At 58.8% G+C, this 17,706-nt stretch overlaps 2 protein-coding genes across 4 annotated transcripts in view; one reads left to right on the top strand and one right to left on the bottom strand.

Annotated features, from left to right (window-relative positions):
- NIBAN2 (niban apoptosis regulator 2) overlaps positions 1-10,936 on the top strand; it is a 50,188-nt gene extending 39,252 nt beyond the window's left edge. Inside the window, exons 6-14 of the mRNA XM_010984315.3 lie at positions 4,299-4,414; positions 4,968-5,072; positions 5,167-5,329; positions 6,369-6,556; positions 7,251-7,406; positions 7,859-7,975; positions 8,089-8,196; positions 8,330-8,441; positions 8,920-10,936. Coding sequence (XP_010982617.3) covers positions 4,299-4,414; positions 4,968-5,072; positions 5,167-5,329; positions 6,369-6,556; positions 7,251-7,406; positions 7,859-7,975; positions 8,089-8,196; positions 8,330-8,441; positions 8,920-9,512 — 1,658 coding nt within the window. The 3' untranslated portion in view covers positions 9,513-10,936. The remainder of the gene's footprint in view (positions 1-4,298; positions 4,415-4,967; positions 5,073-5,166; positions 5,330-6,368; positions 6,557-7,250; positions 7,407-7,858; positions 7,976-8,088; positions 8,197-8,329; positions 8,442-8,919) is intronic.
- A 1,664-nt stretch (positions 10,937-12,600) lies between these two features.
- LRSAM1 (leucine rich repeat and sterile alpha motif containing 1) overlaps positions 12,601-17,706 on the bottom strand; it is a 36,025-nt gene continuing 30,919 nt past the window's right edge. For 2 of the 3 annotated variants that reach the window (XM_010984316.3, XM_031450499.2), the window contains 4 exons: positions 17,289-17,420; positions 16,103-16,184; positions 14,438-14,586; positions 12,601-13,387 (listed from right to left, as the gene is read on the bottom strand). In XM_010984316.3, coding sequence (XP_010982618.1) covers positions 13,262-13,387; positions 14,438-14,586; positions 16,103-16,184; positions 17,289-17,420 — 489 coding nt within the window. In that variant the 3' untranslated portion in view covers positions 12,601-13,261. Of the gene's footprint in view, positions 13,388-14,437; positions 14,587-16,102; positions 16,185-16,226; positions 17,026-17,288; positions 17,421-17,706 lie in introns of those variants that run through there. The other variant, XM_064490537.1, reaches the window with a different exon arrangement.

The raw sequence follows: 17,706 nt of genomic DNA, 5'->3' as shown, positions 1-17,706 counted from the left end.
CTTGCTTGATGAAAACAGTTCTGTGAGGCTCAGGAAAAATTTGGGAAAGTTTTCTCAGAGGGATGTGCTTGTTAAAAATCCTAATTCTGTCACTTTCCAGCAACATGACCTTAGGAGTCCAGCTTACCTCTTGGAGCCTCTGTAAAATAGGGTTAATAGTCTCCCCTGTGTCTGAGAGGGTTTGTGAGACTGCACAGTGAGAATCCACTCCATGCTTGGTAAAGGGTTTTTTTATGGTATCATTTCTTTACCACCAACCTGTACAGTAGTCTGGGAAGTTCCCTTCCTCCCTCAGGGCCTCATTGTTCTCTGTAAAGTTATGGGTCTCTTCTGGCCACTCATTCTTTCAACAAACATTTTAATATCTCCTCTGAGCCAGGCCTAGGTCTGGACACTGAGGATGCAGCCAGGGAGCAAGACATGGTCCCTGCCCCTCCCTCATGCTGCTGGCAGTCTGGTGGGGGAGACAGATGTTAAACAGATGAGGACATGAGGGGGAGGGTGATGAGTCACGGCTGTGCTGGGTGCTGGGTGAGAGCCACCCAGGGAGCCTGGAGGGTGTGTATGTATTGCAGGGGGTGTTGATCAGGGCGGCTCCCTGGAGGAGGTGATGGTTTAGCTGAGACCTGAAGGATGAATAGTTCTAGAGTGGAGGGAGGTGTGTCCCAGACAGAGTTTGCAGCAAGGGTGAAGGGAGGTCCAGAGGTGGGAGCAGTTTAGGGGAGGAAGTGCACAAGGCCCTGAAGTGGGGAGGGGGTGGCCGGAAATGGGCTGGAGGGGGCACTGGGGTCAGGTTAGGAGGGCCTTGTAGGGCCCTAAGGAGTTTAATCAAAAAGCCTGTGATTGTCTCAGTGAGGGGTGGGGGTGGGGTGTAGCACTGAGGGTCTTTCTGTCCTTGGGGAAGGAATGATCCTGTCCTGGACCCTGAATTTCCTTCCTGGTGACCTGGCCTCAGGACAGCAGAGGAAGGTGACAGCCCCTGCCTCCCCGCCTGGCACACCTCGGGCACAGCTCCACGTGGTGGTGGATGGACGGTGTGGGCACGCATGCCTGGAGGCCTGGCTGCCCTGACTCGCTCACCCCACCTGTCCTCTCCACTCTCCAGAGCTGCCTGTGGCAGATTCCAGGAGGGAGGAACCAGGTCTTTAGTCAGGCCAACCCCTGCCACCCACAAAGGGCCTCCTGTTCCCAGGTCCCCTGGGGCTGAGGGGCCAGGACTGGGTGGAGGCAATCTGGGCTGTGGTTGCCTGGCCCAGGGCACCCTCCCTCCTCCTCCTCCTGCTCCTCCCCCTCTACCCCACTTCTTTCCTCCTTCCTCCCCTCCCCAATCCCTGGCCCAGCTCCACCCTTTCCACGTTTCCAAGCCTAGTGGGTGACCCCAGGCCAGGTGAGGTGGGGACAGAACAGGTGGGGGAAAGCCATCATTCGGCTCCCCATGTGCACAATGGCGATCGTGATGAACTCAAGCCCTGCGGGATTATTGGGAGGAATAAATGAGCTGGTTCGGGTAGAGCTCTTGGCCCTGTGCCCGGCACAGAGGGAGTGCCCAGCTGGGAGGCCGAGGGGTATGGGTGTGGGTGCGGGTGCTGTGGGCAGGACGGGAGGCCAGGAGCGCTGCTAGGGTGGGGGGAGCGGGTGTCCCACGGCAGGAAGGTGTTCAGAGCTGACAGGGAGGTTTCAGAGGAACCTTTCCTCCACCCTGAGGACTGTGGGAAAGTTCTCTGCTTCCTCGGAGGCTGGGCCTGGAATTTGTGGAGCCTGGAGTTACTCACTCCGGGGGCTGCCAGGAAGTAGGGGGGAGGTGGGGGAAGAAGGCCAAGCTGGGTGGATGCCAGTTCATCCAGTGCCCCCCCCCCCACATCCTGCATTCCTGGAGCAGCTGGGGGTGGCAAGAGGCGGCTGGGACACTGAGCTGAGCCCTCAGGGTGGGCCTGGGGTGCAGAGGTCAGGGCCTCTTCCTGTCTGACCAAGGCCCCCTCTGCCTGCCGCCCAGGATTGAGGAATGCGGTTTCCTTTCTCAGCCAGACCCTGAGGACCCCACAGGCAGGAAGTCTCTAGGTCTGGCTAGAGTCAGCTCCTGAGTTCCAGCCCTGGGGCTGCCATTCCCTCGCCTTGTGTCCTGGAGCCAATAACTTTGCCTCTCTGAGCCCAAGTCCTCATCAGACAAGTGGGACTGAGAACGGCTGTCCCACACAGAGCCGTTATGAGGGTTGGATGAAGGAGCACGTGTGAGGTCTCAGCCCAGGGCCGGTGTCTCCATCTGTTGGGGCTGCTGTAACAAAGGGCCACACACTGGGGGCTTAAATGACAGAAATGAATTTTTCCAGAATCCTGGAGGCTGCCAGTCCAAGATAAAGGTGTCAGCAGGTCTGTTTTCTTCTGCGGTCTCTCTCCTTGACTAGCAGACAGCTGCCTTCTCCCTGTGTCTTCACACACACCTCCCTCTGTGGGTGCTTTCTCTTTGTCCAAACATCTTCTCACAAGGACACCAGTCACACTGGATTAGGGCCCAGCCTAATCACCTCGTTTTAACTTAATTACCTCTTAAGTCCCTGTCTCCAGATACAGTCACATACTGAGGTACGGGGTGGGGGGTGGTGATTAGGACTTCAACATGGGAACCTGGAGGGACAGACTCAGCCCCTGGCAGCCAGGCTCAGGGGAAGAGCTCAGGAGGGGTGACTTTTGTAAGACTTAGCCACTCAGTGTGCAGAGTAGAGACGTCCTAAGGGTCTGACCAGGCAGAGCCTGGAACCCTGGTGGCCTCCTTCCTGCTGCCCAGCTCTCAGCCTCACCTTCCTGCCGCCTGGAAGGCAGCCCCTACGCAGCACGCCAGGGCTTGCTGTCTGCGGAATGTCAATGCCCTAATGTGGAGAGGCTGCGTCTAATGCACAGCCCAGATTTTCCAGGCAAAACCTGGTCTCTGGGAGACGATGCCCATCCTGAGAGCCTGAAGGGTTCCTCCCCTGGCCATCTATGTGGCACCCACCCCAGGGGCTCTGCCCGGCACCCCAGCTCTGCCCCTGTCACTCCCTCCTCATCACAGGTCCCCCTCACGCCCCTCCCTTTCCCAGTCCAGGGAGCTGCCACTACAGGGATGGGGGCTGGGCCTCAGTTTCCCCACCACTGAGCTCCCTTCCAGTCCCAGCAGGCTGGGATTCCTGTGGGGGAATCGGCCGGATGTGGGAGGGGAGGGGTCCTCCCCACACCAGAGAGGGGCTTTTTCTCTGTGGGGGTGACTCAGGCCGTCATCCCCACAGAGGGAGCCGGGGTTTCGGAGCACAGGCTGCTGCTTCCCCTTCGCTTGGCTCTGGGGACACGGCGGTCAGAGGCGCGTGGCCAGGGCAGCTGCCCGCTGTTGGGCTGCCGGGTGTTTAACCACGTCCTTCCTGAAGCCGGGTTCTGCCTCTTCCTGGGCCGGCCTCCCCCTCGCCAGCACGGGGGAGGTGGGCGAACTCATCTGGACCACCACCGCCACCACTGATAGCAGAAGCAGGGAAATGGTATTTTCAAGTCAGAGGTGGACACACGGCGGCGAGCAGGGCAGACCCAGGGCGGCCGTCGCTGTGGTTACTAACAAAGTGCTGGGCCCAGCCTTCCCAGTCCATGTGGTCCCGGAGCCCCACAGTGGGTGTGTGCAGCCTGGCTGGTCAGTATTCCCACTGCTCAGAAGGGAGAACTGAGACCTTCTAGGGTTCAGTGATCTGGACAAGGCTCGGCAAACTGGGGCCCATGGGCCAAGTGGGGCCCATCACCTGTTGCACTAAACCCAGTTTTACCAGCTCGCTCATTCACACACGGTCTGTGGCTGCTTTCCTGCTACAGCAAATGCAGGCTGAGTAGTTGGGACAGAGATTGCCTGGCCGCAAACTGAGAACATTTACTGACTGGTCCTCTGCAGGGAAAGCTTGCAGCCCCTGATGGAGGGAGGGTCTCTGGGTGCCTCTGGTGGCCTTTCCCGGGAGGTGGTGTGGCTTCTGGTCGTGGCTCTGCCACTTGCTGCCCTGGAACCGTCAGTAGTGGCCTGACCTTGAAGCCGGTCCGTTTCTCCATCTGTAAAGCAGTGCCCACGTCTTGGGGCGGTTGGGAGGATTTAAGGATTTAAGGCGATAAGGAGGGTATGAAGGTCTGTGTTGCTGCTGTTGGTAGGGGGTTATTATTGCTGTTACTTGTTCTTGCAGCTCCTCCTCCCACCATTACTACAAGAGCGGTAGCGGGAGTCGGGGCAGTCAGTCAGTTGGTCATGGTGGAGGCCACCGTTCCATCCTGCTGACCTCCTCCCTCCCTCTCCTGGACAGGGATCCCTGAGGACTCCAAGGTGGAGGGCCCTGCATTCACGGATGCCATCCGCATGTACCGCCAGTCGAAGGAGCTGTATGGCACCTGGGAGATGCTGTGTGGAAACGAGGTGCAGGTGAGGCCAGGGAGGCCAGTGGGAGGCTGTGGAAGTCACCCCAGTTCCCAGAGGTTAGGGCCAAGCACACAGATGGGGCTCTGGGGCACTCACTGCAGGTTTGGAACAAGATTCAGCTCAGATTTGGATGGGTGGAGGCTGAGGTGGGTCACGAAGGTGGAGCTACTTGTTTTGTTCAGTCATTAACTGAGCATATACCCTGGACTAGGTGGTGGGGTGCCACTGTGTGTAAGAGGGAGGCAGCCCTGGCCCGCAGGGAGCTCTCTGTCTAGCAGGAGGAACAGACATTTAACAAGTAAACGCATACAGTTCCATATGTAGGCAAGTAGTGTGGAGTGTGGTATTCCAGACTGGGAGGCAGCATGTGCAAAGGTCCTGAGGTGGGGCCCCTTTAGGACACTCAAGCAGATTAGCTGGGACCTGTGGGAATGATACTCAGGAAAGAGGGCAGCGGAGACGTGGCACAAAGGGCCGAGCCCAGAGAAACGGGGAGAGGAGCACATCGGCTGCACAGACTCCAATCCTTGCCCCCGCCTCTGCCTCCTGGTTCCAGATCCTGAGCAACCTGGTGATGGAGGAGCTGGGCCCGGAGCTGAAGGCGGAGCTGGCCCCACGGCTGAAGGGGAAACCGCAGGAGCGACAGCGGCAGTGGATCCAGGTGGGCAGGCCTGGGCTTAGGAGCAGGGGTGTGGGGCCTGCAGCTGCCAGGCACCCTCAGCCTGGCGCTCACGCTGCCACCTCACTGCCCGCAGATCTCAGACGCCGTGTACCGCATGGTGTACGAGCAGGCCAAGGCACGCTTTGACGCGGTGCTGTCCAAGCTGCAGCTGGCCCGGCCGGCCATGGAGGCGGTCATCCGCACCGACATGGACCAGATCATCACCTCCAAGGAGCACCTGGCCAGCAAGATCCGAGGTAGGCAGGACACCTGGCTGCGCTTGTCCTCGCCGGGTGACGCGCCGGGACCACGGGCTCTCCTGCCTCTTTCAGGGATCCGTGCACATTTCACAGCAATGATCGGATTCGTTATTTTTTAAAAACTGAAATCAAATCTGAGCCATTGTTCTTCTGACCCCTGTGGGTTGTTTGGTGGCTGTTATTTCTGTAAACCCAGATCTTCACGATCAAAATGATGTCAGGGAGGTTCAAGCCTTCTGCTCGTCTGTGTCCCTCAGATTTACCACGTGTCATTTTAGTGACATCAGCTCGACTGTGTGGTGACTCCCTTTCGGCAGGCCCGACTTCTCCGGCTCAGCTGACGCTCCTTTCTGTTCCGAGCCAGATGGGATCCCCTCATGTGTGTGTCCCCCTCACACCGGCCACAGCTGTAGTTGTCAGTTGTCCGAGGGTTATCCTCTGCTGGCTGTCCTCCCTGTGAGCTGGGTAGGACACCCTGAGTAGATATTTATTGTGTGGAAAAAACAACATCAGCGGGGCAGAGGGGAGGGAGGGACGTCAAAACACCCCCTGGGTAGAAGTGCCTTGGTCAGGATGTCTCGGAGACGGTTCCTGCCCACAGAGAAGCAGCCTTCTACACAGTTACCGAGCCAGGCCACACCATGCCAGAGCACGATCCAGCTCAGGGCTTGTAGAACCCAGAGGCTCATTGAACTCACTCTTGTGTTTTTCCTTTTTTTTTAAATAAAGAAGCAAGACTCCCAAACGTGAGTTTTTCTCTTCCTCTAGCGAAGAAGGAAAACTGCCAACATTTAGACCTTTAGCAGTTTTTTTAGCTTCCTGCCACCATGGTTTCAGGAATATTGGGGTCGGATCTCAGACTACCCTGTTATTTGTGCTGCATTAACAACTGTTCCTCTGGAATCTTTCTGTCTGCCAATGTCACCAGGGGTTTTCTTTAAAGAATAACAGACAGCCTGCTTCTAGCCACGGAGGTCTAGGGTGGCTGGGGTTGCTCCCAGGGGTGCTGTCTGCTAACCAGCTCCCTTGGGTGCAGCCTCCATCCTCCCCAAGGCAGAGGTGTGTGTCCGGAACCACGTGCAGCCCTACATCCCGTCCATCCTGGAGGCCCTGATGGTGCCCACCAGCCAGGGCTTCACCGAGGTGCGGGACGTCTTCTTCAAGGAGGTCACCGACATGAACCTGAACGTCATCAACGAGGGCGGCATCGACAAGCTGGGCGAGGTGACTGGGCGCCGGCCCCGGGGTGGGCGCACCTCCTGGGTTTGGGTCCTGTTGGTCCCTGTCAGGCCCTCATGGTGATCAGGGCGGGCCTCTCCCCTCCAGGAGTAGCCTATGGATAGAGGATCTGTGGGATACCAAGGGGCGAGCAGGTACAGAGATGCCGTTTCATGTACCCTACAAATGGAGCCAGCCCCCTGACTTCTCAGTCACCTTCCCCAGACCCCGTATTGGGGTAGTCGGCTGCCTGGAGCCGCACGTGCGGATAGAATTGGTCCTGTAACCTTAGCCTCCTCTTCTACACCTCAAACTGAGGAGTCTGCTGAAAATAATCATCACAGAATTTGAGAATAAGAAACGACCTGAGAGATAATGAAAAACCAGCTCCTGAGTTGGAGGCTGAGGAAATTGAAACTCAGAGAGTGTGAGCGACTTCCCCAAGGTCACCCAGCACCCAGGCTGGCCTCTCTCCACATGCTGTGCAGCTGGACCCCCTCCCACCTGCCTTCAGACCCTCATCCTTCCTGTCCCAGGTCCTCCAGCATTTGCCCTTGTGGGCACCACCCCAGATGGCCTTCCCTGGGGCCACGCCTGGACTCCGAGGGCCCAGGGGATGCGGGGGCCGCGGGGGCCGCGGGGGCCACCTGGCCATTCCAGCAGTCCCAGCTAACGTCCTGCACATCCCTGCCTCCTGCAGTACATGGAGAAGCTGTCCCAGCTGGCGTACCACCCCCTCAAGATGCAGAGCTGCTATGAGAAGATGGAGCCGCTGCGGCTTGATGGGCTGCAGCAGCGTTTCGATGTGTCCAGCACATCTGTGTTCAAGCAGCGAGCCCAGATCCACATGCGTGAGGTGGGCCCAGGGTGCTGCCCCAGCTCACCCCGCACCCCGCTCACCTTGCACCCAACACCGCCTTCCATAGGCCCCATCTCCTGAGGAAGAGGCCCTGACCCCTTGGCCTCCTCCCCGGCCCCGCCCTCCTCCCAGGCCTCGCTGCAGTCAGCTCAGCCCCTGTGTGCTCTCTCCTGCTCTGGTCTCTTGGCTGTGCTCTCTGGTCTGCTTGGACACCTGTCCCTCGGTTCACCTGGCTAATTTGGATTCATCTTTTGGGATGCAGAGACCCCTTCCTCTGGGAAGCCCTCCTTACTCCCTAAGCCCCTTCCTGCAGGGCCCGGGACCTCTGCTTCCCGTTTCCCTGAGGCAGGGACCGGCCCCAGTGCCCAGCACTGAGCTAGCGCACTAGACACTCAGTAAAGGAGTGAGTGATGAGTGAGGCCCTCATGTCCCCGTCCTGTGCCCCGCAGCAAATGGACAACGCCGTATACACCTTTGAGACCCTCCTGCACCAGGAGCTGGGGAAGGGGCCCACCAAGGAGGAGCTGTGCAAGTCCATCCAGCGCATCCTGGAGCGGGTGCTGAAGGTGAGCCTGGCCAATCCCCTGACAGATGAGGACGCGAAGGCTCAGGCCAGAACAGGGGCCGGTGGAGCCCACTGACCTGGAGCCCCCGTGCCCTGGCTCTTCTTTCCTGGCAGAAATACGACTATGACAGCAGCTCGGTGCGGAAGCGCTTCTTCCGGGAGGCGCTGCTGCAGATCACCATCCCGTTCCTGCTCAAGAAGCTGGCGCCCACCTGCAAGTCGGTGAGCGCGCCCCCTGCCCCTACTCACCCCAGCCCGCCCCAGCCCTGGGCCTGACCCACGGCCTGGCTCGTGGGGGTGGAGCCCACAGACCCTCCCTCTGCCCCGTGGGCATGACCACCCTTCTCTCTTGCAGGAGCTTTCCCGCTTCCAGGAGCTGATCTTCGAGGACTTTGCCAGGTTCATCCTGGTGGAGAACACGTACGAGGAGGTGGTGCTGCAGACGGTCATGAAGGACATCCTGCAGGGTACGTGCTGGTCCCGCCACCCGGAGGGCGAGCTGCAGAGCTGGGTGGGGGTTTCCTCTGCTGGCCACTGGTGTTGGGGTGCTTATTGTCGGGAGGGTGATGGAGGTGGCCGCCCAGAGGAAGTGGGGTCAACTAAGCTACAGCCAGGACATGAGACTTACGCTGCGGGCTGGGGTGGACCCGCTGTTAGTGGTGTGGCCCCAGGAGGGGAGCACTGCCTCCTTGTGCCTTTGTTTCTTTGTCGGTCTTTGGCATCACAGGGATATCAGATGAGTGACAGGTTAGGGTCACAGCTCCTGCTTTTCAGCATCAAGGCCTGAAATAAGTCTTGTACCAATCACAGCGCCCACCCAGGCTGTGGGAGGCCTCTGGGGGATGACACGGGGTCACACTGGGGCCCAGTGTAGGGTGTGGTGACGGCCGTCAGCCCCCTGGTAAGTGTCCTGACACTGCACCACCCTGACCCTTTGTCCCGTAGCTGTGAAGGAGGCTGCCGTGCAGCGGAAGCACAACCTATACCGAGACAGTGTGGTCATGCACAACAGTGACCCCAACCTGCACCTGCTGGCCGAGGGTGCACCCATCGACTGGGGTGAAGAGTACGGTGGTGGAGGTGACAGCGGTGGGGACAGCAGCAACCCGGGTGTCCCGGAAGCAGCCACCCTCTCAGAAAAGCGCCGGCGTGCCAAGCAGGTGGTGTCTGTGGTCCAGGACGAGGAGGCAGGGCTGCCCTTTGAGGCTGTCCCTGAGCCACTGTCACCTGCGTCCCCGGACAGTATCACAGAGCTCCGGGGCCTGCTAGCCCAAGATTTGCGGGCTGAGAGCCCCCCACTGGCCAATGGGGCCCCTGTGCAGGAGAGCCCCCAGTCCATGGCAGCTCCTGAGGCCGCCCCGCCACCCGCCTCTCCGCCCGCCTCACCCCTTCAGCAGCTCCCGCCTGGAAAGGCTGTGGACCTTGAGCCTCCTAAGCCCAGCGACCAGGAGACCGGGGAGCAGGTTTCCAGCCCTGGCGGCCGCCCCCCGATCCACACCACCACCGAGGACAGCACAGGGGTGCAGACCGAGTTCTAGGCCAGTCTCCCCCGAGCTTCTGTTGGACATGGAATATGGGCCACTCCCTCCGAGGCACTGGCAGGCCCTTGGCTTTGGCCGGGGAGCACCAGACCCGTGCCTTTGGGTGGAGGTAGGGCAGGGCTGGTGTGGCACCTGGGGCTGGGCAGGAACGGGCCCACCTGAGTCACTTTATTGGGTTCAGTCACACTCGGTTGCTCTATTTTCTCTTCTGTGGGACGATCTTGGCTCTCCTCCTAGTGCTGTGCTGGGGGCTGGGCACAGCTGAGGGGCTGGGGAGCATCGGTGGGCCTGGTTCCCTGAGCCCTCCCCACCGCTCTTCCTCCCTGGCCTGTTTCCCTTGTGAGTCTCACCATCCTTGGGAAGAGGGAGGTAAAAGCATCTGCTGTGACTTCCCTCCCCTTGGAACCAGGAAGACAGAGAATTGGGACCCATCTCTGGATGGGTTTTGGAGTGGACACTGGCCTCGCTCTCCCGCCCTGGGTGAGGGGAGGTGCAAGGAGGGGGTCTTCAGGCCAGGGGATGCTGGGGGAGTAGAACCATGGGCCTGGGGAGGGAACAAGAAGGGCCTGGAATGTGCTGGTCTGGGGAGAGGACGTGTCTGAGGGGAGGAGGGAACAACCTCTGTGGAGGTGCTGCCGGGAGGGCGGAGGGTGGGCAAGGTGGCAGACAGAGGGTTGCTGGCCTTTGCCTCACCCTCCCCTGCTTGCTGGGGTCCAGTCTCCAGGTGGCCCTCTGTCCCCACACGCTGGGCTGAGGGGAGGGTGGCAGGACTTGGTGGATGTGGATGGTCTCCTGCAGGCTGCTTCCAAGGTACGCACTGTCCTCGGGGGAGCTGGTGGGGCTCGGGAGGGGCAGAGGGAGGGGCCGTGGCACCCCCGGGTACCACTGAGCATTTGGGGTCAGGCTTGGACTGGGCCTCTGCTGCCTCTGAGTCCCAAGGTGCCACACCCTGGAGACCCCTGGACTTTTCAGGTGTCCTTGTGAGTTACCTGGGGCTCAGCCATCCTCCTTCCTCAGCTTCTTGTTCCTGAAGGTGAGGGTCAAACCAATGCCATCTCCAGGGGCTGGGACCTCCTGGCCTCCCCAGACCCCCTCCCCTGCTGCTTTGAGGGGCGGTCAGGCAGGGCAGAAACCAACCTCCTCCCCCCAGCCCTGCATCCTCCGTCCCCTTGATCCGCTTCCCGGGGCCGGGGCCTTGGACCCACAGGACGTGCAGCGCTGGCTGGTGCTCAGGGACCCCCCCCCAGGCCCCCCAGCCCTTATCTCAACGCCTCACTAACCTCTTCTACAACACACCCCGTCTTAAGATGCTTTCCTCTAGTGCCTTCTTTTGGGGTTTTCCAATTCTTCCCAGATATTATATTGGAAATATTATGCAAACTGTTTTCAGCTTCTACTAATCAATAAATGCTTTATTTAAAGCCAGTGGCCCACGTGTGGTGCCGGCAGCGGGAGACCTGGACTGGAGATGGTCTAGGAGCACCTGTGCACCTTGACTTTTGGGGCTAGTTGCTTGACTGAGTGCCTCGAGGTGTGTGATCAGAGTTCTATGATCTCATTTTACAGAAGTGAAAACTGAGGCTCAGAGAGAAGGGATGCAGGAGCGCATAGGTTACTGGCCTGAGGGCAGCTCAGGTGGCTTCAGGTTGGTGCAGCATGGTCTTCGGGCAACAGTGTGGCCAGGAGGGACGTCAGCAGCTTTATGGCTCTGTGGCCTTGGGGCACCCACAGCGGGGTGGGCCTGGAGCTCAGGCTGGCTCTAAACAGTGATGCCAGTGTTTCCAAGACTCCTAGTCACACAGCTAGCATTTCTGAGCACTTACCTGTGGGCCGTGCACGTTATGTGCAGGACTAGGAGCCTCACGGCAGCTCCAGGTGGTGGGTACCCGCATCACCGCATTTCACTGATGTGTAAACTGAGGGCCAGGAAGGTGGGGAGCCTGGGCTGAGGTTCTGGGGTGCAGGGACACCCCCCTACACACACACCCACCAGCTGATGGGGATGGGCTGCTCTATCCATGGGTGAAAAACATGCCCCTGCTGGGTGGGATGGCAGCCGGACACCTTGGGGACAGCCGGTGGTCAGTAGCTGAAGGCTTATCAAGAGGGGCAGTGGGGCTGGAGACCAGCTGCAGTCCTGCTGCCACCCTGGCAAGTCACTGAACTCAGCCTCAGGCTCCTCATCTATAAAGGGAGGGGCCTAGAAGGATTCAAGGAGGCCCACCCAACACCGTACTCTGCACAGCGGCCCTGCCCACCTCAGGCCTGCCTCCCGTTTTAGCCAAGAGGAGTCTAGGACGTTGTGGGGGAGAGGAAGCAACAGAGGCCCCCCAGGGTACCTGGAAAGCAGGGATCACACCACTAGGGGACTTCACTCCGTCCTGTTCCAGTTCACAGGACTGACAGTCCCAACGAGGCAGGGAAATCAAGGCTTTTTCTGCCACCTGGCTCCTGTCACCTGCCGGCTCTCGCGCTGCACCTGGCATGAGCACTCAGTGCCCCCTGGTGGCCGCCGGCCTACATCAGGGCCCCATCATGCCCCTTATCAAACAGATGGGGAAACAGCCTGGGAAGCTGGCCAGAGTCAGTTAGCTGGAGGCAGGGCCCAGGCACCCTGAGTAGGCCTGCCTCCAGCCCAAAGAAAAAGCTGCTCTCGGCTCAAACCTATCTGCCAAAAAATGCACAATAAAGGCGCAGCTCTACAGCAAGTACAAGGAGCATGGCTCCTGGAACTGTGCAATGGGCAACCTGCACAGCTGCGCGGGTTCGGGAGTCCAGGTGCTTCTGGGTTCCAAAGCCAGCACCACCACGTCCCAAGTGCAGGGCCCAGGCCTTCAGCCCCCTGGTCTGGGATAATGACAACAGAGCACATGGCACAGGTCACGCAGCACAACCTGCTCCCTGGACCCTCCGAGCCCTTCTCCTCTTTCAGCCCCGGTCTCTCCACCTGCAAGGAGGGAGGTTTGGATAATTTCACATTCTGTTCCGGAATCCTTCCCTTCTGACTGAGGTGAGGTCCTCTCCCTCCACCCTCGGCCCTCCCCCACCCCGGGCTCCATCAGGACCCAGTGACAACTCGGGAGGCGCAGGCTGGAGGTGGGTTTATTGACATTCCCACTTAGGGTCTGCAAAGCTCAGTGCCTGCCTGTGAGCTGCGTGGGGTGAGGAGTGCAGATCTGCAGAATAGGGGGGCCCAGAGCACTGGGGAGCAGGAGAAGGGGAGCCGAGGAGGGGCCGACATCACTTGTGGCCCAAGGCCTGCACCAAACACTCTGGCCTATCTGAGGACAGGCCAGGGTGGTCTCCCTTCCCCTTGGCCAGGGCCCTCCTGCACTCCTGCCACCCCGGCGAGTGGGATGGCACTGTCCGTGCTGCCCTGATGAGGACACCGAGGCTCCCGGAGGGGCTGTTACTACCACAGGGAGCGGCAGAGCCTCACAGGCCGGGGCATAGCCGCCTCCCTATACCTCAGGCCCAGTCCTCATGCAACGAGGGGTCCCCTCTCCCCCACAGTATTCAGACCGGCTGTGTTACCGGTCAGGAGCATTCCTATCCCCATCTGGCTTGGGCGTGCTTGGAGATCAAGGGTCGGGCACCCTCCCAGGCTGTGGGGACAAGGCCCAGGACGGGGGGTGGGGGGGCATACTAGTCTGTCGAGAACTGGGGTGAGCTGGAGCCCTGGGCCTGCAGGTGCAGGGGTGGGGCTGGGGGCGCCAGGCCCGGGCGGGCGGGTGGCCGGCCGGCGCTCAGCCGCTGTGGTAGATGCGGAGACGCTGGGCGATGTCCTGGCGGCACAGCGGGCAGGTGCGCAGCGGCTGGCAGCACTGCTGGCAGCAGCAGACATGGCCGCAGTTGAGGAAGATCATCTGGGCCTGGGGAGAGAGAGTGGGGGCGTCCAGGCCCTGCCACTGCCCGGCGCCCCAGGGGTGGGGCAACCAAGGCCCCCAGCCCCCTTGCTGTTCTTCACCTTTAAGATCTGATTGCACGGTCATCACACTCCATTCAAACCTCACAGACACGCAGGCGCCTGCCCCGCCCGGACACCCTCCTGCCTGTCTTTGCGTACAGCTGTGCGGGAGGGGCCACGGCCATGTCACCAGCCCTGCTGTTGGATATGCAGATGGTCCCTGATTTCTGGTTTTTTATGCACTTTGCCCGGCCCCTTGGTCTCAAAATGACTCCAGCATTATAGATCAAAGCCATGGAAGCGTGCCTGTGCTTTGCTTTAATGTTTCCTCCTTTTAGAAAGTTGTCCCAAGGAAATAACCAAGGATGTGCTCCAAGCTCTGTTCAAGGCTGTTCAGAACAGCACTGTTTGTAATAACAAGAAATTGGAAGCCACCTATGGGACCCAAAACAGGGGTTTGGTTAAATTTATAACCACCGAGTGCCTCTGTATCATGGCATTCCCCGGGCCTGGTAAAGACCACAGGGTAATCAAACTGCCAATGTGGCTGCCTTTTCCAAATTGGATCGCATGGTGGAGGGAGAGCTGGATTTTTATTTTACCTACTACGTTGTTTAATTTTTAAAACAGGCATTAAGTTTGTTACAGTTTTAAAAATATGTTTTTTTAAGAAGTATCTTCAGAGAAAAATTGTATTGTTGATATTTAATGACTTGGGAAATTTCCCTTCGTGTTTAAGTGGAAGAAAAAAAAACCTCTTTTGGAAAAAAGCCCCAGAAAATGATGTTAGCATCGCTCATGTTTGGGTCATGGGATCACGGGTCATTCTAATTTCCTGTATTTTTTGCTTTCTTATATTTTCCAAAATTTCTAATGAATGCAATATACTTCTATCGCTAGAAGAGAGTTTAGAAAGAATACACATGCCTGAGACGCTCAGGACGGCTGCAGGCATGGGATCTGGGGGTGGGGGGTGGGGTTGAGATCACGAGTTGGGCCCATTGTCCAGACTTACCTCCCGTTCCAGGCACACAACACATTCCGAGGTCTGCACCTCCAGCTCTGCGGGGGGAGCTGATGGTCTCACTAACTCAGGAAGCTCCTCAGGGGCAGAGGGGGGCTCAGGGGCCCCAAGGACTTCACCCTTGGGTGGTTTTAGCAGCTCTGTGGGGACAGGGAGACAGGCTAAGCCAGGGTCAAGCCCCACTGACCCCACTCCCTAGTGGGTCCCCTGGCCCTGCCTGCCCTAAATGGACAGTGAGCTGGAAGGCGGGGTGGCGATCTGCTCTCAGATCCCTCGCACCCTCTTATTTCCCTCTGCTGAGCCTCGTTCCCCATCTATAAAATGGAAGTGCTGTGGCACTGGCAGGGACGGCTACAGCAGGGGTTAACTGGGGCCTCTTATCCCTAACATGCCCTGAATCCTTCATGGCCACCCTGCAAGCAGGGCTCAGAGAGGGGAAGCCACTTGTCCAGGGCCACAGGGCCATCTGGTGGTGGAGCCACCGTGCAGAAGCCCCGAGTTAGGGCTCTGAGGTGGACTGGACCTCGCTTGCAGATTCTCCACCCAGTGGCCCAGGCTCAGGTGACCCAGAGGAGCTGGGAGAGAAATGAGACACTCAAGGCTGCTCCCCCTGCCCCCTGGCAGAGCCTCCAGCATGTCCATTGTCTGCCTGGAGCCAGCATCCCCTGCCTGGGTCCCAAACGCCACGAAGCAGGAGGACGTCAGAATCGGTCTCCCTCATCGTCAGGCAATGGGAAACAGCAACATCCCCGAGTCTCTCTCCATCCCAATCCCCATCCCTTCACACTTCATGTTTTTCATTTATTCTAGTTCAAATTATAAGCAGCATTTTTTATAACTGGAAAAAACCCGGATTTTTTTTAAAGCCTGTCATGATTACCCTAGACCCTCTAAGGGTGTCATGGTGCCCCCACCAACTATAAGGGATGCTTTTCTATATTTAATATAACACATACTGAGTTCTGGAAACAAAAAGAAAACTGTCAGGAAGACACCTTCTGGAGCCAAGGAGCCGTCCTAGCACAGCCTCCCTGCAGGGCGGCCACAATCAGGAAGAGCCCTAAGGGTCAGGGCAAGGGTTAACCTCTCTCTGCCTCAGTTTCCTCATCCCTCAAATGAGGGTAACAACAGTGCCCACTGCATGGAGTTGAAGCAAAGGTGACCAAACACGGTGCTCGTTAAATGCCTGGCACCCAGATGTGCCTGGCGCACAGGAAACCCAGACTCCCACGCCTGCCTCACGTCAGCCACAGCACCTCCCCAGTCCAGGGCCTCCGGACGGGGGCGGAGTGCCTCCCTGACCTGCTGTTACCCCTTCACAGCCATTACAGGCATCCTTCTATGTCTAAACCACAGGCCTGCCCGGGGCGGGCACTGGGCCCGGCCGGTCTGTCCTTCTACACCAGGCACCCTGGTCTGTGGGGTGGGCTTAGGGAAGCCAGGAGGCCCTTCCACTGCCGAAAGGGAAAGCTCCCTTTTTTCCATTTTTGTGACCTGTGTTTCCCATTTATAACTTCCGTTCTTTTAGGAGGGAAACCTAAGCACTGGTAAGGGTTAGAAGGCCCTCAGGACTCGTCCTGGATTGTAAACAGGTGGCCGCCCCCACCACAGTCCACACGTAAGGGCTCTGCTTAGGAGAGGCCCTGGCATCGGTACCTGGCTGGGTCCTGGCCGCATCCAGCAGCTCCTGGACTCTGCGCAGGATCTGGTGCTGCAGGCCAGCCTCCGAGACGCCCACCTGGGACAGACCGAAGAAGAGCAGGTCACAGCCAGGCTGGAGCCCGCCGTGCAGCAGAGCCAACAGGACTGCCTCACCCCTGGCTTCTGGCACCGCTGACTGGACATGGAGAGGCTGACCAGGGCCCAACAATCAGTGTGGCAGAGGGAGACACCGGGCCCAGAAGGAAACAACACTGGTAATAGCTCCGGTTTAGCAAGTGCGTTGCCCATGCAGGGGCTGTGCTGACAGCTTTACCCGTGTGACCTCGCATCACCCCCCATGACGACCGGGAGGTCAGGGCCCTGTCACAGTTCGCACGGTCAGGTGGCTCACACTGAGGCTGAGCTTCTGAGAAGTGACTGTGCCAGACCCACACGGCCCCTCAGCCTCCAGAGCACGCTCCTGAGCTTGGGCGACACGGCCCGTGAAGCCCTTTAGAGCCCGTTTCTGCGTCTGTCAGGGGCCAGGCGGTCCAGCACGGTGGTCAGCAGCGTGGACCTGGTCATCAGACCAGCTGCCCAGGCTGGAGTCCTGGCTCTGCTGTGTGACCTCAGGCAAACTGCGACCTTGCAGTGTCCAAGTTTCCTCATCTGAAAGATGATGACAATGAGCACCTTCCAGCCCAGGCTGTTGGGATGAGTCAGTGAGCTCGTGTGAGCAACGTGCTTAGAACAGTACCTGGTGCTGGCAAGTCCTACAAAGCTGTCACCAGAATCATTTGCCTCTCCTGAAGAGTAAGTAATTTCATGCAGTGTAGCCAGAATGTACCAGGCTCAGGCAGTGCTGCCGTCATGATAACTGCAAATCCATGGGGTGGGGAGGGGGCTGGACCAGATGACCTCCAAGGACTTGTCTGGCCCTACGATGTGAAGATCCAATCTGAAGCAGGTCAGGTGGAGTGGCGAGAGGGTAGTTGGGGTCAGTAGGACCCACAGCCCTGGCTTTTCTTAGCCAAGTGATTAGGGCAGATGTTCTGGGCCTTCTGGAAGCAAGATGGCCCCAGGACATTTGATGATGGGTGGCCTCACCAAGAACTGCATGACAGCAAGTTGCCCCTTGGCTGGGTCAGGCCAGGGCCCTGCCCACCTCCCTAACCTCCCCCGAGGGGCTGCCGCTGCCCACCTTGGCCAGGTCCCCGGGGCCCATCTGGCTCAGCATGTCCAGTGAGATGCGGTGATGAGCGAAGACAGGCAGGTAGTGCTCGGCCGACAGCTCCACCAGGAGGGCCACCAGCTGGCGCTCCAGGCCTCCTTCCTGCAAGACAGACACAGGAAAAGCACCACAGATGAGAGAAAACCAAGAACAATTGTTTACAACCGCAAAGGGTTTAAATATATGTAACGTAATATGTAAACTGCTTGGAACCTTCCCTACAAAGATGGGTATGTAAGTGCACAGAGACAGATACACAAGGACATTCACTGCCACTCCATGAACTTGACAATGGCAAGCAACTTGAGTGGTCATTAGGAGGGGACTGTGAAAGAAAATGGAAATGAGTATGTGTGCACCTATGCATGTCTGGGACATCATGCTGAAC

The sequence above is a fragment of the Camelus dromedarius genome, chromosome 10, assembly GCF_036321535.1.
Source record: "Camelus dromedarius isolate mCamDro1 chromosome 10, mCamDro1.pat, whole genome shotgun sequence".
Taxonomy (NCBI): domain Eukaryota; kingdom Metazoa; phylum Chordata; class Mammalia; order Artiodactyla; family Camelidae; genus Camelus; species Camelus dromedarius.
Note: the sequence above shows the minus strand (reverse complement) of the source record. Positions and strands in the feature narration are given on the sequence as shown.